This window comes from Sesamum indicum, linkage group LG3 (genome assembly GCF_026168435.1).
Source record: "Sesamum indicum cultivar Baizhima isolate 11 linkage group LG3, ASM2616843v1, whole genome shotgun sequence".
NCBI lineage: Eukaryota > Viridiplantae > Streptophyta > Magnoliopsida > Lamiales > Pedaliaceae > Sesamum > Sesamum indicum.
Window position 1 is genome coordinate 15941747 of NC_142659.1, and position 19135 is coordinate 15960881.

The following is a 19135-nucleotide window of genomic DNA, read 5'->3' on the forward strand; positions in this document are numbered from 1 at the left end:
GTGTATTAAGTGTGCATGTGCAAAAATAAAAAATAAAAAAATAAAATTTCCGTCAAAAAATTTACTTCAAATTTTGTATAGCACGTACATTAGAGCCTAAAATTGGAAGTGGGATAAAAAATTTATGCACGAACTTTTCGTTTATCAAGATTTGACCTGTCACATTTTTAACTTGAACAATTTCACGCTATCCATGTGGGCAAAGCAACGTGAAGTATGAATAGATGGATCATTTTTTTTTTATTTTTTTAGTAAAAAAGGCAATTAAATTTAATTGGTTTTATGAAAATAAATAATAAAGTATGTTATTTAATATTTTGTTATGGAATGAGCCAATTGGCACGTGAAAGGTTCAATTCTCCAACGGTCAAGAAGCACCGAATTCAAACTCCGAAGTCCCAACGGTCACTTTATCTCTTCCTACAGTACTTCAAATGATCATAACAATCCCATCTCCCTCCAATTGAGAAGTAAGAAACCCTGGTAGGTGAAGTGAAGAAATCTTGAACAAGGAAGGAAATGGAGGGTTCTAAAAAAGGCTTCTCTCCATCAAAAGCTGCTGCAAGTCCCAAACACTCATCTACTGGTATGAAAAATGAAGCCTTTTCTTTCACACAGTACACACACTGAGAAGTTTGTAATTCTTGAATTTATGTGTTTTTCTTGTCGCTTTCTTGTCGCTTTCCTTTTGTGTAAGAAACTAAACATGTTATGCGATATTTGCTTGAGTTGGGGTTTCTCCAAGATCAGATTTTTTCTGAAACAGGAATGTTAATTTGGTTTTGTGTTCAGGGGAGAATAATGAGAATGATTCAAGTCAAGATCAAATGATTCCCAAGTTTCAAAACCACAAGGAAGTGTGTGGAAAGAATTTCATGTCACCCACAATATCTGCAGCTTCCAAGGCTGCACCTCCAAGAAAGAAAATCTTAGCTGATAGGAATGAAAATTCAACCCCTTGTGATGCTCAAGTTCACAAAATGTCCAATTTTGAGATGAAAAGAAGTCCCAGAAATTCAAGTGTTAGTCACTTTGATCGATCCCCATCTGGGGTTGTTTCGTTGCAGAATAATTCATGTGAGCCTAGTGATGATGAGGATACGAATCTTTTAGGTGATTTGTCTTCAAATGTTTATGACCCTGTGAAGAATTACCTCTCCCCAAGGCCTAAGTATTTGCGTTTTAATCCGAACAGGAGGCGTGAGATTTTAGACAGGCTAGAAAAAGAGGGCAGAGAGGACTTGATTAGCTCCGTTGACTCTAAGGAGGTTAGTGGTGAAGAAGGGTCATCAGCACAAGAAATTAAAAACTCTTCTTTTTCCCCTCCTGAAGAAAGTGTTGTGAAGCTGAAGAATGATGAAGAGGATGAAATTATTGGTGATGATTGTGAGGAGGACGAGGAAAAAGAAGTTGAGATTATCAGTGATGATTGTGAGGAGGACGAGGACGACGAAGAAGAAGTTGAAGAGGAGAGAAGATGGTGTCTCAAAGGAATATTAAAAATTGTCCTTACTTTGATTGCTTGTTTATTTTCAACCTCATACATTTGTTCTATGAACTCTCCAACTCCTTCACCAACTCAGCGAGCTATTTGGAATCTAAAAGACGGTTATCTTATGATCAAGAACCAAACACTTGAAGTCATCATTATGAAAATGCATGATTCTGGTTCATTGGGAGTGGAAGATGGAGATAATTATGGTGAGGTTGAGGAGGAAGAAATTGATGAAGATGATAACGGGGGAACTGAAGAGAGAGTTGAGGTAGAAATGGTTGAAGATGATTTGGAAAATTTGGAGGTACGTGATGAGGAGGAGGTTGTTGGAAATGTGTTTGGGGATAGTGAAGATAAAACTGAAAAGGCTGGTGAGTTTGAATTTGAAGCTGGGAAGTTTGAGCAATTGACAGGTGCAAAAACGGATGAAAGTGTAGATGGTGGTAGTTTTCCTTTGGATTTGGATGGGGATGTAGAGTTTTCTTATTCAGATCTGAATGAGGATACTGTCCCTGACGTTGAAGCAGCAGTAACTGATATTGTAGGGGATGGTGAGGTTGAGCCTGAAACAGAGATCTTTGGGCAATTGGTAGGAGCACAAACTGCTAAAAGTCAAGATGCTGATGAGTTAGATAAGGAAGTAGAGGCTTCCAATCAGCTGCAGGAGCTTGAACTTGCAGTGAAATCTGTTCCTGAGGAGGAAACACCACAAGAGCCAAAAGGGGTTGTGGAATCACTAGACGAACTTGTTGGATCGCATGAAAAGTTGACGGATTCTGGAGATGAAATCGGATCTGATCATGAAGTTGAAATTGAGAAAGCGGGATGGAACACCTCAGCTGTTGTTGGAGTTTCTGTAGCATCCATAATTTTAACACCACTGGCCTTGATATATCATTCAATGAAAGGAAGAAACATATCTGATGAAGAATCTGAACCTGTGCCAAAGCCACATAAGTTTGCAGTGAAGGAGAAAACAGCCCCAGTGCTGCCTTCTATGCAGAGGAAAATCGAGTTCTTCGCTAGACCTACAGCATCTCAGGTAATAGAAGAAGCTCCTGCAATCAATTCCCACCACATCCACGCACCAACCGTTGAGTTGATCGGAGAAATTGTCGTTGGACAAGTGAGCAGCCTTAGAAGCTGTGGTAGCAAGTATCAGATAACTGAATCTGAAGAGAGTAATGCCACTTTTTTCCCCAAGCACGGTTGGTTATCTCAACCGCTTGTGGCTCCAACTCCACCGTCTGCACTTGAGTCTACTACTAATTCACTTTCATATGGAAGCTTTACAACTGAGAAGAAGATGTTGAAGAAAGAGGTACTTTCAAATTACGTCTGTTGGTTTTAACACAATTGTGTGCATATATGTTTATGTCGATTTTGCTGGACAAAACTACTGGACTCTAATGAAGTAGTTAAACTTTACTCAAAAACTACTACAATTCTTGAATATGAGTGTTTACTTGCTTGGATCATGACATTTCTATTTTGAATTGATCAGGGAGGCAGAAGTCGAGATGCCACAACCGAAGTTACTCCAGTCAGGCGATCCAGTCGACTCCGTAATCGTGCAACAGTGATGTCTCCATGAATTCTGATCAGTCTAGGATCTTTGGTTCTGAAACAGCATCCTCGGTTGTTTCTGAAACCACACTCCCTCTTCCACTGAACTAGGTTCATTGACTACTAATGTAACTTAGTTGCTGTGCCTGGATTCTTTAGGAACTAACTGTTTGATTATGTTAAATGGCACTCATTGATCTAATTTTCATTACAGTTGCTTGTCAAACTGGCTGTTCTCATTCCCTCCCTTCCATTCTTGCCTTTTCTTTTTTTTGTGATATTACTGATATCATTTCATAGTGCAATAATCTCCAACAACAGTGGACTAAACCAGATCATTGGAATCACTTTTTATGTGCCTTTGATGCTTTCTGTGCCATTTTGTATACACAAAGTGGGGCTAAAAAGTTAAATCAAGTGCTAAATTTTGAACTTTTCAAACATCTTAAATACAAGTCATAGGGTATTTAACTTCTGTACTTTTTACCTTAGAATGGAAGAAAAATCAGAAAACTCACCACAAAACTTGTTATTTACAATCTCTCTCTCTCTCTCTAGTATTCCAAATTCTTGTGTAGAGCAGTGAGAGGGGGCTTGCTGGTAACAAAACTCCCTCTTTTACTGAGAAATGATGAGAAAGAAGAACCCCTTGTAGTTTTCTTGGATATAATGGGCTTAGGGAGAGTATAAGGCTTGTAGCTATTATTCAAGCCAGTCCCATAGCTCTTTGAAGCCTTGAGATGATGCCTTCTGTTTGGAATTACTTTCTTTGCCAGATCTTCAATGCTTCCCACTCTTGCAAGTGATGTAAAAGACTCTGATTTCCCTTGATAGAATTTTGACAACCCTCTTCTGCAAACACAACAACAATTTCATTCATTCACTCCTCCACACTAAAATAGCTGATGACAAATTCAAGAACCAAAAAGATGATTGATTTTTCACACAAGAAATTCAACTTACTTGATGGGCAATTGTTGCATGATCTCTGAGAGATCATACAGAGCTCCACCGGACGAAAACGAAGACGATGCCGATGAGGATGCATCATCTGCTGTATCATCAGATGAAGATATGGATGATGATCCATTAGTAAACATTGATTCTTCCGCTATGGACGAAGTGGAGGTTGATGATGTGCATTTCTCATCATGATGATCATCGTTCTTCTTTTCATACTCAAACCATGAATCTTGAAACTCCCGATGATGATGACTTTGGGCTTCTGCCATTATCGGAATATATATTAAAAAAAAAAGACCACAAGAAATCTCTATCTCAAGAAATTCTCTTTTCTTGCAGTGATATACGAATACATGGAATTCTCTCTTGGGATACCAAGCTGAGGAAACATATATATATGGGCATGCAAATACTAAAAAAGAAAATAAAATGAGTGGATTAGGCTAGTTTGCTTCTGGAACAATGACTCCTTGATCACATGTGGGAACATCAAACTTCTACGACACCAATGGTAAGAAGCCGACACGTGGCGAGAACAGGAATGGACAGAAGAACAACCCTTGATTGGATAAACTATGAGCTTGCAGATTGGTCATGGAGGACACGTGTCGACGCGTCGTCATGGTTGCATCGTGTTTTTGGAGAAGCAAAGTGTGGTTTTAGGGTAGCCCTGAAGAAGTTTGATGAATTCAGACAGAGAAATATATTATTAGTGTGATGCCTTATCTTTAGATTCGACATTATCTTCTCGTATGGTTTGAAATGAATGATTGACTTTAGGATTTTTGCCCTACTTGGAACAAGATAAGTTCTATGCTATTTAAGCCCCATCCATATCCTTCCTACTCACCCACCCCACCAACACCATAAACAAACCCCTCTTCTCATCCCCCATCGCCCCCACACAAATATATATATTTTTATAAATTATTAAAATGCCCATCATGATATCAAAATACCGCAGCTTCAATGATTTTCATTCACCATTTTAAATGCTTTTGGCTGAATTTATTTAAAAAAACTTCATAAGATTTCTCACAAGTTTAAAAAATCTTAATTTTTATTTTAAAAAAATAAATTGTGAATAAAGTAAAATTACGGTATTAATAGTAACAACTCTGTTTTTCTATAAAGTTTATCAAATATTTTTTTAAAAAATTACGTAAATTATAGGCACCTCTCTAAAATTTTGGCATATTTACAAATACCCCTTAATTGTAAGGTTCATTTCATTAGTCTTCATCCAATTTTCATTGTAATCTGGTCAAACTGTCATTTTATATCTTTAGAATTTTTTAAAATAATTTTGTGGACTTATATGCTCTAATGATTTATTTTACTCACCCTCAAACTCTTTTTATATGTTTCCAAATATTTATTTTTTTTTAATTACTATTTTCGTTAGGCAATTTAGGAGCTGCATAATTATTTTGCATTTGAGAAGAAAATTTATAATTTCTAAACAACAAGAAAGTATTCATAATTACGTCAAAATAAAAAAAAAATAGTCATAATTTACTCAAAAATAAAAAATTAGAAGTTGGCCCAAACATCAAAAGAAATTATGAATCTAACAAAATCTTTTGTCAAGGAAAATGGATTTGGATTAGAATAAAGATGGGGTTGACTGAGTGCTGAGGTTGAGGTGGTCTGTCTCTTGCCAACCTTAGCAATATCCATATTGAAACATCTTTCAAGTTTGTTCCAATATCAGCATGACACGGATGGATGCCCATATCCACCCAATATTTTTAAATTAGGAATTTAATGTCATTTTTATTACAAAATAGATCATATCATAAGATTATCATTCATAGGATCCGACTGTAATAATTGACCAACTTTTTGTTTTTGACATTCACACATCTAATAATATAACATATTGGAGGGTCGACCATCTGACTTTTTCTAATTTTTGTTATTGTTTTTATATATTTTTTCAATAAATAATTAATTATCACAAGCGTTGAATTTATTATTATTATTTTTTTTTATAAAAATTATTATTTATTTACAGTGTGTATAAATATATTAAATCTTGAAATGAAAAGGGCTTAATTCTTGGAAAAGCATATATTCATTCACTTTATTGGTTTGGATAAAAAATAATATTTGAATCGCTTTCAATAGATAACCTTATCAAGAAATTAAACATGACGTGTAAGGTAGTCACAATTTTGGGCTTATCACTTGGACTGTCAGTTTCCTGGTTGGGGACATCTTTTTTCAATTTTTCATCTTTTTTTATTAGACACAAAATTCTATTCATTTTTCCTTTTTTAAGTAATTAGCAGTACATACGGGCACTCCATGTTTGTGTAAAATATTTAAAATTTATAAATAATTATTAGTAAGTTAATCAGATTAACTACTTTAAAAATCTAAAAGTGCTCAAAATTGTTAAAAAATTATTAAAATTACTATTATGAATGAGTTAAATAATATATTTGAATATTTAAAAATTGGTACGACAATAGAATATTTTTTTTTTATAATAGTATAAATAATGTCTTTAAAGATTATCTTTATTTATTGAAGAAAATGAATGAGTTAAATGATAAATTGTCTTTGTTTAGTAGACAGAATGTGAGTTGATAAAAATGTCCTTACTAATACTGATTTCATTTACAAAAAAAGAATCTCTTTGATTAATTAGTTATATTAATATATTTTTTTCATGTACATTTAAAGTTGCATTAAGTTTATCAATCATCTATATTTATTTAGTTATAATTAAATATAATAAAATTTTATATTATGCACCCACCCGCAGAGGTTGCTACCGTAAATATTATACATTTATGTGAGTTAAGATTGAATGTGATAAGATAATTTGGTTAAAACATATTTGTTTGATTTGTCATGTATCAATCAAGAATAAATATAAATTTTTGTTCATTTTTTTTTTATTAATTTCGATAATTTTACTAACAAATAAATTTATTTTATTGAAAGTATATATTAAAAAGTATTAAATATAATTTATAAAATTATAAAAAATTTATATATAATTATAATAAATTTCATTTTATAACTATCCCATCATCACATAAAGAGCTGTGGACTGGCACATAGAACATAGGGTGTAACCTTTGCCAACAACTCTGTGTGCCAATCTGGTTTTCTGATTTGTAGGGTGGGGTGCAAAACCAACCACAACAAAAAAGGACAGGCTATGTGTGTGTATCAGTTCTAATTAGAAAATATTTACTTATTTTATTTTATTTTTATTTTTAAAACGTAAAATAAAATACTCAAAACATAAACTAAAAATTTATAAAAAATTTGAAAAAAGTGAAAGTACGCATTTTGGGCCAAATTATTAATTGAATAATATAGGGGCTATATTACTTTTTGTTGCAAAATTTACACTATGTGATAAATAAACATTTAAGTTGTGGGTTAATCAACCAAACTTTGATCCTTATCTTTTGTTTTCTTGATAATCAGTTAAAATAGATGAAAATCATCTTCCACCTCTCTCTCACTCTCACTCTTTTCTGCGGTGTATAAATGCATCAAGTATATTCAGAAGGAAAACAAAAAAGCAAAAATCATGATTGAAAGACATTGGAAAAATAAAAAAAGAAAAATTTCAAGCAGAAAAGGAGAAGAGATGAAGAAGAACAAGTAATGTGGGGAAGATGATTGTTGAAAAGTTTCAATGGAAGAGAGTGAAAGACAACTGCCCATCTTCCCCTAATCAGTGTTGCAGAGAGCACTTTCGAGCATAGTGCATTTTGATCGAAATCGCACAACGCCGATACACACATTCTCTGCTGTTTTTCTTCCTCAAACCCTAATTTCAAAATAGGAAAACAGATCGAAGATCGCACAACAGATTTGCTTTGCTTCCCCCAACCCTAATTCGAAAATAGAGAGAACTAAAACAAAGTAGAAAGACAGTGATCGAAGATTACAGGTGAATTGCTGGGGTAAGAACTGAGGAAGAAGGCTGCTTCGGTGTTGATTTATACAGGTGATGACGGCCAAGGAGTGATGTGAAGCGATTAGGGTTTCTGGGTTGCTAGGTCAAAATGATTGGCTGTTACCCAAAACGCCCTTCGCATCCATTCAACAACAATTATATATTTTTCAATTATGAATAATATATATTTACTATAAGAATAATTAATACATAAAAAGTAAATTTAGATCATTTTACCGAATTAGCTGATTTTCTTTTTTAAAAAAGATTCCTACTTCTCAAAATTTTTAAGTTAATATTTATTACTTAATCTTATATCAATTAAAATAATAATTTAGTTTTTATAAATAAATATGAAATTTAATTTTTTTTATAAATAATTAATATGTATATTTTTAAAATAGAACTGGTATTAGGTATTATATGGTATATCAATATCAAATATCGATACCGTACTGAATATTGAATTTCTTCCAAATTTATTATCGAACACTAAATTAAACTTTCAGTTCGGTATTTGATACGAACCAAAGTTCTTATATCAATTCAGTTCAATCGATTTATCGAATTGTGCATACTTTTATATATGGTGCTTGTTTAGACAATGTGGTTGTTTCTGGTACAAATTAATCAAAAATAACTTAGTATTAAATATTTAATTTTAATGAGGTTCCAAATGACTAATAAAAGATCATGCATTAAAATTCAATAAAAATGATTCATTTTACAGGTTTGAATCCTTTCTATACATTTGTTATAAATATTTCTTAGTCAATATATCATTACACTAGAAAAAGTACACTTAAGAGAATTTTCATCTACTAACTTTCATATTTTTTTCCCCTATCTATAAATGGTAAAATTACTTTTTTTTTAATTAGTATTTTTCTTTTTCTTTCTCTTGCTTCAAATATTATATTTCAAAGTTATTTTCTTTTTATCAAAATTCTTTCCATATTATCATTTCTATTGCAATAAAAACTTTTAATAGATGGTATTTAATTATTTATACTTTTTAAATATATATGCACATACATCGAATTTGTCACTTACATCTAGTTGAGGTAAATGTCAAGCAATGACAAACTCATGTTTTGTCTCGTTTTTCCTCATTGAGATGAATGTTGTGACCTATGAAGTCTTAGCCTAATGGTTAAGGTTAAAATTAAGGTCTCATGAACAAATTCGAGGTCATGGGTTCAAATCCCACCAAATGTATGGATATATGTCGAACTTTACGTGAGCGTTTATCTCACCATTGAATTATTGTAATTTGTCATCATTATTAATCGTATTGATGTATTGATCTAATGCCGCATTACTCCAATAAAGAAAGAAAAAAGATGAATGTTGTGAAGCAATTTGCAAGAATTAAGGATAGAAGTATTGGTAAAAAGTCCAACAAATAATGAAACTTATATATATTGGAGAAGAGAAATACATTGGCAATGAGAACACACACACACACTCAGCCACCAGTGCTCAGCAGATGCACAACAGCATCACTAACAAGAAACACACCATCTCATAGTATAACTCAAAATCCAAGGAAAGAGGAAAAAAAAAAAACTAAAATCCTACAAAGAAAAAAACAACAATCTCGATCATCATAGTTATTGCTTCCGCAAAACCTTCTTTGCCACATCCATTGGCATTTGCGAAGTAGAAGAAGGTTGCAAAGACAAACACTCTGAGAACTAATAAAATCTGTCGACAGCCTGTGCGCAAAAACCGACCTACAGGCCCTGGTCGATAAGGTAGTCTCCCATCTTCTCGACCACCATGTTACACTGTCCTGGAGTCATTGGTTCCTCGTAGAGGCCAAAAATGAGAGCTTGCCCTGTTTTCTTTACAGTTATACCTCCAGAACCCTGCAATGAAGCACATCTCCAAATAATGAGAATGTTGATGCAAATGCCATGTACTTCACATCAAATCGACTACAATGATCAATACGACATAAAGGGACGGCATCAAATCCCATGTTATCCAGCTGGTTTTGTTAAGGTGGAATAAGCTCTGTGGAAGGTAGACGAATCGTTCTTACAATAGTCAATTGAGTTCCCGGTAAGAACTTGTGCATCGACTAGTTAGACACATAGCATAACTTACAAATGTTAAAAGTACCAACGGACAATACGGCATGATCATAACTTTGCAACAGAGTATAAATGTATGCTGCAGGTAATACTATCCAAGAAGATAGATAGAGCATAAGACGGACCTTCTTCCCACGAATTACAGCGCCGGGTTCTCCTTGAATAACCATATACTTTGCGCCCCCAAGGAAGAGTCCGGTAGGGGCAAGGAATCCAGGCTCATCAAAGTCCTTCACAATGTTACTCACCTCCTCAGGTTTGAACTACATTGAGAGATGCATAAATCCATCAATAAAGATTCATACCAACGGTGTACAACCCTTATTGAGTAGATTTCATGAATCTTGATAAGAAGAATTCTGAAATGCACTACTAAAAGTTCAACAGACATCAATAGCAAACCGCAATGCAAACAAGATTCTTGTAATAGAGAACAATGTCATTCCTCAGGATTCCTTATCATCAGGATGCAGACACAGGATTACGAGACCAAGCATACAAACAATCGATTCCAGTGGCAGAACGCCTCCATGTTCAATAAAAACAAAATAATCTTGATGATAGATGAGAAGCGATTAAAGCTGTCTTAGATTTCAGAACAAAAATTAACCCATATTCATTCTTGTAAATAGGAAAATGCCAGAGTAGGTCAAAGATACAATCTTGAGACGAATGAATCAGTGCCCAGAAAAAGATTCAATCATGCAAAACCAAATCAAGGAAACATAAACAGATGAATCTATGACGGGAATAGCAAGTGGGGTCTGATCAACATTCACAAATTTTGAAGAGAAAGAAAAGTGGATAGATCACCGCGGGGAAGGCGGTGCTCTGAGCCCAGACGCTGCCATCAAGGCCAATGATCGCGGCGGCGGTGAGATGAACACCTTCCACCTCGCCCATCAAGTGATCGTCGACGTAAGTCTGCCACGACATGGTTACGATGTTTTTACTGTGACCCGAAAACAAAAGAAAAGATAAAAAGTAGGTTCTTGATATGAAACGATAGTCCAACTCGCAATGCAAGGTTGTTTTGTGTACGCAGGTGGTTTGTTAACTTTGTTGTCGGAGAGTGGGAAATAAATAACAGTAAAATGGGGAGGGATGGGGGTGAGTATGATTACTGCCCGATTTTGACGTGATGGAATTGAATTGAATGAGTGGCGTTCACGTTGAGTAGGAGTGATAGCGTCTGTTGTCAATGGATGGTGTTCACGTGGGGGGTTTTGTGGGAGCCATGATTGCTGTGCAGGACACGTTTACGCCCAGATTTTACCTTCTCCTTTCAGTTCAAACCAGACATTTTATCCAACAAATTTCACATTCAAACTTAATTTGATGAATCCAATTTTATTAAATGATTTTCAATCCAACATCGAATAATTTGCTTAATATTTTGATTCGTGTATGTTGTTTTGAAGATGTATCTGTCCGAGTAGTGTTTATGAAGAAGTTGTGTGGTTTGGTGATTTGAGTTGTAAGAGTTGCTTGATGTGCATGGGAACCATTTGTTTGGTGGGTCGTGTAGATTACACTCAATATCTAATGTATTGATGAATTAAATAATTGATACATATTTTATTTGTAATAATTTAAAATATATGATCATAATACATGCAATCAGTACATAAAATACTAAAGATATGAATGGTACCGATGAATGTATTTGAATGGGAGCATAATACCGGTATGCAATACTTAAACGCATGGAGTATATTTATACATAGTTGTATGTTTGATGAACCGGAGGGGGTCCTGAGTAGGGCTAAAAAGTATATCGAATTATTCGATACATGATTATATAAGCCTGTTTCAACTCTATTTGTTAAATTTAACAAATTAAACTTGAAAAAACAAATTAAAAATTGTTCCAACTCAATTAGTGTAAAAATAATAATATATACTTAAAACTATCAAATTGTTCCAACTCGACTCGTATTTGATTAAATTAAAACTCGTTTGAGCTCGATTAGATCGATAATCAAATTCAATGCAAACATAATTTTTGATGTTTGATAATAATTCTAATAAATTGAACAATGATATATTCGATCCGATTCGAATAATTTACAGGCCTAGTGTGGAGTCCATCCCAACTCACGCCATTCCACAAACATAGCGGCCCTTTTTACACCAACAAGCCCATTTCTTGGCCTCTTTCTCAGCAACAACTAAAAAGACATTAGCCCAATTGTAGATGTTTCATTTATGAGTAGGTTGTAACGGTTGTAATCGTCATCTACACCCCACACCCCCCCCCCCCCCCACACACCATAAATTATTGCAAATTAAGGACATAGTGATGTTTATAAATTTTCTAACTTTTACATTGTTTGGGCCAAATAAGAAAGATGTACAGACCACCAACACGGTGGTCGAGTACTTATCATCAATTTTTTCATTTAAACATTACGAATTTGAATTCTACTAAGAACATGTCCGACAAAACTTGAAGACCTGGTGGAACATATGGATGAGGAGTATTTTGTAACATTAACTTGATTTATAGAGAATACATATTAGCATATATATGGTGTCTGATCATGCATCATTATCTGCAATCCTTTTCATAGATTTAGTATATTAATAAACACTAACTTTGGATAGGAGTGAGAGTGAATGATTGGACTTTTGTGAATAAATTAAAATTTAGGTTAGTATCAATTGCAACATTAGGTATGATCTTATTTTGACTTAATCCTTCTCATAAAATTACTAAATATTTAATAAATGCATTTAATTTGTATATATATACACACACACACTCTCCCTTTAATTTATCTTTTTGTCCTATCATCTAATTTTGGAATAAAGAAGTCATAAAAACATTTGGAATAAAGAAGTAATTAAAATTACCTAATTATGAAGCATAAGTATATGAATGAGTTGATAATCATCCTATATAGTACATAGGATCAGGCACTTTGAAGGTTCGGTTGCCGGCATCGGCGCCCAGCAAATCGCTCCACTGATCTCCTATGTTTCCCACTATTCTGTACCCTTCGTCCACCACCTCCCTTCTTTTCTTCGACTTGTACACCAGCGCTGCTCCCTCCTCAGCTTCTCCCCTGCAACCACACATATATCTTGTAATATACTCTTCCCTTTCATCCCTTCAATAAATTTATTGATTTTGTTGATATTAATAAATTTTCCGTACTTGAAGATGAGCTTTAGCCAGGAGTGATAACCAGCTGCATATAAATTGGCTGTCCTGATGCGTCTGAATGCGTCTGATCCTCCGGTCAAGAACACTGCTTTGATGCCTAGTGACAATAACGTTTTGTACAGTCGCCGGACCGCCGGCACAGGCGGCGCTTTCCCTTCCGTCACCCACTCGTTGAACTTTGTCCCATTGTATGGTAATGCCCTACGTACACCACAACATACATGCACCATTAATTAATCTTCTGTGGCGCATTATTAAACTATATATATATATATGTATATTGCAATTTGAATTTTTTAATTATACATTAATTTAAAATTTGATATTTAATTTTAAGAATAATTACATTTATACCCTAACTTATATTCTATTTACACAAATTATTCATACCTTTTTGTATAACTACGTACAAAAAAAACTACCCCTAACAGTCAAAAAATAAAGGTAGTTTGTGTAGTAATACTAACTTTATAGAGGTGTGTGTTTAATTTTATAAAAAATAAAGAGTGGTTAGTGTAAGTGATAATAATACTTTAGTGGGTGTATGTATTATTATCTAAAGATTAAGGATAATTTATGTAAATATACCATAGATCAAGGTGTGTAAATATAATTATCCCATTTTATATATACATACTATATATATAGAAGAATTTACATTATTAATATATTTAAAATATATTTTATGCTTGTATTGTATATATACATGTATTAATATTTTACAAAATATAATTTGAAACAAGTTGAAGAAATTGATTTTTTCTTTGTAATACAAAAGTAGTCAAACAAATTCAAATGATTTGTTGTTAGAAATTTTAATTTTGAAAATTCATCAATTCATATGTAATCTCGTATATTTGCTTAAAATTTAAATTCTTTTAATTCCAATGTCGAAATGGAATTATAATATTAGAATAAAGTAATTAAAAATAGCAAATTAATACCCAAATTGGACATCAGAGCGAGCGTAGTAAGGAAGATTAGAAAGCGTGGTTTCATCAATATCAAACACCCAAACATCCTTCCCATCGCCGCCGAGTTTGAGGCTCTTGGCGTACTCAATGGCGGCGTCCGCCACCACCTCGCAGTCGTGGCGGTACTGCTTGCCGAGCATGTAGTTGCCGACATAGTTCTCGCATGACTCAGGCACCACCTTCCAGTGCTGGAGATTGTTGGTCTCCACCGCCAGCCGCCAGCTCAGGCAGTCCAACCCCTTAACACGGTGGCCGCCGCTGCCGGATCGCGGCCGGAGGAGGTGGATTGGGTTGAAGGCGTCGGATTTTGCAAGGGAAGTGGAAATCAGAGTTGCTAGGATCAGAAAAATCGCGAGCCCCATCTGCTGAGGGGAATGTGTCACCAGTTTGTGCAGTGCGGGCATGTTTGTATAATTGTATGCTTTCTGGGCCGTTTAAATAATGTCACGCTTCCCAAATTACCCTTGATTTTGCAGAAAATTACCGGTGTGCAGTTTCACGTGTTTTACTTGACCATCCCATCCGTTGCCCCCCTAATTTCTTTATTATGATATAATTATATCATGAATTTTATTAATTTAATAATTAATATACGTAAATTGATCTTTTAGTTATGGAATTTATGAGAGAAAAATGTTTTTTCTTTTTATATAATATAAAATAGATATAGATTAACTAATAACTATTGCTTAACTTCAAATCAATGGCTCAAATTCAATCGCGGACGTCACATGCGCACACTGAAGCAGGCAGAGGGTATTCATGTCCACTTCCTATGGAAATCATCCATCAGATGAACCCTAATCATATAAAAGAGTTCATCATCATCTTAAGTAGCAGGATCAATAATGTTTTAGACTAATGATTATGGATGAAATTTTATAAATAAGTTCAAGGTCATAACTTAGTATCTTATTAATATTTGGCTATATGTCTCACATTATGTAAATACTCATCTTACATTACGTGAATTATTGTAATTTATTTTTTTATATTGATATACTAATTGAATTAATATATTACTTAATTTATTGAAATATTAATATAATGATGTACGTAATTATCGGTTTAAAAAAAAAAAAAAAAGCGTACATAATACGAGGCACTTTCATAGCACGGTTTCCGACATTGTCACGGAGCAAATCGCTCCACTGATCTCCTATGTTTCCCACTATTCTGTAACCTTGTGCTGAGGTTCCCTCATTGGCTTTTCCCCTGTACCCACATGTCTACATTTGATTTGGTTCGAACCAAAAATAATTATGTAATAGATATATATTTTAAGTATTCTCTTTATAATTAATCAGGTCTGACAAACTCTGGATAAGATTTCATGGGCGAGATTCAACTCCTATGAAGGGATTCACACTGTCTATTACTTTGAACTGGAAATCTATCGGCAAGAGGATGTTGCTAATGATTATCTTCAAGACTTGAACATCTAAAGACAGCTGCATAAAGTGAAACAGTGCATCAAAGAGTGGTAGAAAGTGCCCAGAAATAAAGTCTTGCAGAGTTGGGTGGCGAGAATCAGATTGTGTCGTTGATCAACATAAGTATGCCAATAGGCAAACAGAAAAGGATTCAAACAATCAACATTCTCCCTTGAAGCACAATCTTGCAATTTTTATAACCAAGAAAGAAAAGACATGATGGTCCATTTGTGGGATGATCAAATTATCCATCTTGAAAACAATGAGGTACAAAGAAACTATAAAATGCCTAGATCCCGTCAAAAAGAAATATATAAAGAGAGCAAGCTGAACGACAATGAAGATGCAGATGGCAATATATTTAATAGAATTTTCAGGACATTCTTCTTTACCCATAAGATCAGTTTAATTTGGAACAAGAGTCTTACATAGTACAAGAAAAATGTCGAAAGGGGCCAACAGCAGGTGAAAATCCAGCTTGTTTTTTGATCCTCTGCATGTAACAACTTGACCGTGCACAGAATTAGTCAGTGGTTCTGCTGCATTCTCCAGTTCAGAGAAATTCAACTTGATCTGGCAACCAGAGTTGCAGAAAATATGAGCAACCTTCGCGCATAAAACTATAGAAACTTAATTCAATTTGCACCCTCCATAATTCACTGGAAGTTAGATGTAGAGCCACAGCCAGTAGATTGACACTATGTCATTTCTGCTAAGACAAATGAAGCATCACAAACCAGTACATTGTTTGTGCTGCATCTCAAACCAAACTGGGGTTTGTTGGTTTCATCATCTTTGTGCCATATACACCCTAGAATAGTGTCTCCAAATCACCTTCACAATGCTCTTTCCACCATGGTCAGGCAACGAAATTTTGAGTCATTTTGTTGGCTGTGCAGCAAAACCAGACAATGTGGAAGCAAAAACCATAAGCAACTTGACACAATAATATGACAGCTTCAATTATCTTTATCACCTTAATGGACTAACAACCCAACCAGTAATTGGACTCTGCCTTCGAATTCTACGGGTCCTTTGAGAACCACTCTGTAATCTCTCAAGAATAGCATAAGTGATTGAATCGGGAGAAAGCCCCTGTTCTTTAATTTTTGAATATAAATCAACAGCATCTGCAGTTCTCCCGGACTTTTCAAGACAGTCTAGTAAAATATTGTATGTTACAATATTTGGGCAACATCCTTCAGCAAGCATTTCATCAAACAAGCTACATGCCATCTCAACTTTATCCGTCTTGCCAAAACACTCTATTAGCGTACTATACGTGACAACATCAGGATTCATACCCCTTTCTTGCATTTCTTTGAACCTCATGTGTGCTTCATCAAGATCACCATTTTTGCCCAAACAATTAATCAATGAATTGTAAGAGACAACATCTGGTTTGCAATCACTATTCTCAAGTTCTTCAAAAATTCTAACAGCATCATCAACTCTCCCAGCTCTACCAAAGCTCGATATTAAAATATTGTAAGTAAAAATGTCTGGTTTAGGTCCATCTTGTTTCATTTTCTCGTATAGATCAAGAAGATGGGCTATCTGTTTTGTTTTTCCTAAAGCAGAGAAAACGGTGTTGTACATAAAAGTATCTGACAATATTCCCTTTTCATGAGTCTTACCTAACATGTCGATTGCCTCGGTAACTTTCCCAGTTTTGCATAAGCTCTCCAACATGGCGAGATAAGCATCCCTATCTCCCTTGTCATGGAAACGCCACATATTACAAAATAACCTGTGTGCTTCAGTTGCATGGCCGAGTTTGCTTAGCATTCTCACAAGGTATCCATAGATTGACCTATTCATGTATTTGTTCGAGATTTCCATTACTTCATCCATTCTACCAAGCTGTCCCTCTGCAGCCAAAACATTGAGAATGAGACTGTATGTGAATTCATTTGGCCTGCAATTGTTTTCTACCATCTTAGAAAAGACAACCATAGTTTTGTCCACCATTCGGCTCTTAGCAAGTGCCTCGATCACAGTATTATAAGCCATTGAGTTGGCATGACAACCCTTTGATAGCATTTCCTGAAATAAAGCCAATGCCTCGTTGGGCTTGCCCAACCTTCCAATCATCCTTATCAGAATGGTGTATGTGTATTCATCAGGTTCACAGTGCTTCTTTTTCATGTCTTCAAACACCTGGTAAACCTGATCAACCTGACAAGATGCTGCATCACATCAGACCATTAGATTCTATACAAATCACATTTTCAACATCCAAAAGTTTAAACTATCTTGCATATAGATTCAACCAGGGTGTAAGTAATTGTCACACAGTTCCCAGTGAAGCCACATAAACCAACATGATATTGGATATTCAATATTGCCTCCATTTTTTACCAAATATTGGTTTTTAGAGGCTCAAACATTAGTTATTCGTAATGGATACTTTGCAGAAGCCAAAATGCAGTTTCATTGTCAGGCGCCATACGCAGTAATGCAAACATATTTCTTTCTTTCTTCTTTGTAACTACTTTATCTACTTCAACAAAATCAAACAGCAAATTAATCAAAAACCTCATTTACTCTTCAAAGCTTGTACCTTTAATAAACAAAGATCATAAAAATTCAATACAAGAACTTCACATTCACATGAAACAGCATACAAACCTAAAACCACGAAAATCATATCAATTGACTGAATAATAAAACCTTTTCATCTTTAGCAAGCGCATGAAGAAGCATGTTGTACCCAAAGCTATCCAGCTTGTAACCTTTTCTCCGCATCTCTCTGTAAACCTGCAATGCTCGAGTCAAATCGTCTGCTCTCAAGTACGCCTGCAGAAGACACTTATAAGTATAACAAGTAAACCTCAAATCCCATTTCTTCACCAAATCCAAGCATTTCTCCAATCCTTGGACACCATCAAAAGCACCAATCAGTATATTAATGGTGGAGATGTTACCAGGAGTTCCTAATTTCTCCATTAAATTGATAATTTCCTTCATTTTATCAATCTTGTCAGGGAGAGATGACTTTGAGAGAATTAACAAAATGCGGTTGTAGGTAAAAGCATCGTGACGGAAGTTCCGGATATGTGACGAACAAAAGTGGAAAAACTCAAGTGCTAGGGTTGGGGATTTAAGCGATTTGAGCATTTCTGAAACTTCTGAGGGAGTTGGGGTTACGGTGACGGTCTGCAGGAACTCGGAGAGATCGAGAAAGGGGTCCGGAGATGACTCGGCGGACTTTGATTGGAGGATTTTGGTCACTTTGCAGATGAGGTCACGGCGGGGAAAAGGGTAGCCGCGGACGTCAGAGATGAGGGTGGGAGCGGAGACGGATACTTCTATAGCAGAGAAGCGGCCCTTGTTGGTTGTCGTCACAACTTTTCCGGTGTACTTGGTGGCGTAGCCACGGCGCAAGAAGTGGCGGAGATGGTGGCCCATGGTACGGAGTTTTAGCTTCCGCCTTATTGTTGACTCAAGACTGTAAGGTTTGTTGACCTATATATAGCCCTCCATAATATTTGTGTGAATATATGTA

The 19135-nt window shown here is 35.0% G+C and overlaps 5 protein-coding genes and 1 non-coding gene across 6 annotated transcripts; 1 reads left to right on the plus strand and 5 right to left on the minus strand.

The window, feature by feature from the left end:
• Positions 1-114: 114 nt before the first annotated feature.
• Positions 115-3287, plus strand: LOC105157696 (uncharacterized). The gene is made up of 3 exons (XM_011074141.3): positions 115-586; positions 793-2816; positions 3000-3287. The coding sequence occupies exons 1-3, from the start codon at positions 520-522 to the stop codon at positions 3087-3089; spliced, it is 2181 nt and encodes a 726-aa protein (XP_011072443.1). The 5' UTR covers positions 115-519; the 3' UTR covers positions 3090-3287.
• A 182-nt stretch (positions 3288-3469) lies between these two features.
• LOC105157697 (uncharacterized) lies at positions 3470-4667 on the minus strand. The gene is made up of 2 exons (XM_011074142.3): positions 4025-4667; positions 3470-3913 (listed from the first exon to the last, which is right to left on the minus strand). The coding sequence occupies exons 1-2, from the start codon at positions 4291-4293 to the stop codon at positions 3616-3618; spliced, it is 567 nt and encodes a 188-aa protein (XP_011072444.1). The 5' UTR covers positions 4294-4667; the 3' UTR covers positions 3470-3615.
• A 2988-nt stretch (positions 4668-7655) lies between these two features.
• On the minus strand, positions 7656-7807 carry LOC148788725 (small nucleolar RNA snoR135). The gene has a single exon (XR_016065039.1). It is a non-coding gene; the product is annotated as a small nucleolar RNA snoR135 (small nucleolar RNA).
• A 1535-nt stretch (positions 7808-9342) lies between these two features.
• Positions 9343-11142, minus strand: LOC105157698 (profilin). Its single transcript, XM_011074143.3, has 3 exons — positions 10865-11142; positions 10177-10314; positions 9343-9823 (listed from the first exon to the last, which is right to left on the minus strand). The coding sequence occupies exons 1-3, from the start codon at positions 10985-10987 to the stop codon at positions 9689-9691; spliced, it is 396 nt and encodes a 131-aa protein (XP_011072445.1). The 5' UTR covers positions 10988-11142; the 3' UTR covers positions 9343-9688.
• Positions 11143-12752: 1610 nt separating this feature from the next.
• On the minus strand, positions 12753-14615 carry LOC105157700 (acid phosphatase 1). The gene is made up of 3 exons (XM_011074144.3): positions 14165-14615; positions 13212-13421; positions 12753-13119 (listed from the first exon to the last, which is right to left on the minus strand). Exons 1-3 carry the CDS (start codon positions 14596-14598, stop codon positions 12945-12947), a joined length of 819 nt encoding a protein of 272 aa, XP_011072446.3. The 5' UTR covers positions 14599-14615; the 3' UTR covers positions 12753-12944.
• A 1340-nt stretch (positions 14616-15955) lies between these two features.
• On the minus strand, positions 15956-19106 carry ABO5 (ABA Overly-Sensitive 5). The gene is made up of 2 exons (XM_011074145.3): positions 18301-19106; positions 15956-17805 (listed from the first exon to the last, which is right to left on the minus strand). Exons 1-2 carry the CDS (start codon positions 19036-19038, stop codon positions 16600-16602), a joined length of 1944 nt encoding a protein of 647 aa, XP_011072447.1. The 5' UTR covers positions 19039-19106; the 3' UTR covers positions 15956-16599.
• Between the last annotated feature and the right edge of the window lie 29 nt (positions 19107-19135).

Excerpts from the sequence above, each read along its gene's own strand:
- LOC105157697 (XM_011074142.3), bottom strand. The coding sequence starts at position 4,293 with ATGGCAGAAGCCCAAAGTCATCATCATCGGGAGTTTCAAGATTCATGG. Across the intron at positions 3,914-4,024 it reads ATGCAACAATTGCCCATCAA|AAGAGGGTTGTCAAAATTCT; the intron begins GTAAGTTGAATT and ends TTGTGTTTGCAG.
- ABO5 (XM_011074145.3), bottom strand. The coding sequence starts at position 19,038 with ATGGGCCACCATCTCCGCCACTTCTTGCGCCGTGGCTACGCCACCAAG. Across the intron at positions 17,806-18,300 it reads CGCTTGCTAAAGATGAAAAG|GTTGATCAGGTTTACCAGGT; the intron begins GTTTTATTATTC and ends GCATCTTGTCAG.
- LOC105157696 (XM_011074141.3), top strand. The coding sequence starts at position 520 with ATGGAGGGTTCTAAAAAAGGCTTCTCTCCATCAAAAGCTGCTGCAAGT. Across the intron at positions 587-792 it reads TCCCAAACACTCATCTACTG|GGGAGAATAATGAGAATGAT; the intron begins GTATGAAAAATG and ends TTTTGTGTTCAG. Across the intron at positions 2,817-2,999 it reads AGAAGATGTTGAAGAAAGAG|GGAGGCAGAAGTCGAGATGC; the intron begins GTACTTTCAAAT and ends TGAATTGATCAG.
- LOC105157700 (XM_011074144.3), bottom strand. The coding sequence starts at position 14,598 with ATGCCCGCACTGCACAAACTGGTGACACATTCCCCTCAGCAGATGGGG. Across the intron at positions 13,422-14,164 it reads CGCTCTGATGTCCAATTTGG|GGCATTACCATACAATGGGA; the intron begins GTATTAATTTGC and ends TGGTGTACGTAG. Across the intron at positions 13,120-13,211 it reads TGGCTAAAGCTCATCTTCAA|GGGAGAAGCTGAGGAGGGAG; the intron begins GTACGGAAAATT and ends GTGTGGTTGCAG.
- LOC105157698 (XM_011074143.3), bottom strand. The coding sequence starts at position 10,987 with ATGTCGTGGCAGACTTACGTCGACGATCACTTGATGGGCGAGGTGGAA. Across the intron at positions 10,315-10,864 it reads AGAGCACCGCCTTCCCCGCG|TTCAAACCTGAGGAGGTGAG; the intron begins GTGATCTATCCA and ends CTCTCAATGTAG. Across the intron at positions 9,824-10,176 it reads CTGTAATTCGTGGGAAGAAG|GGTTCTGGAGGTATAACTGT; the intron begins GTCCGTCTTATG and ends GCTTCATTGCAG.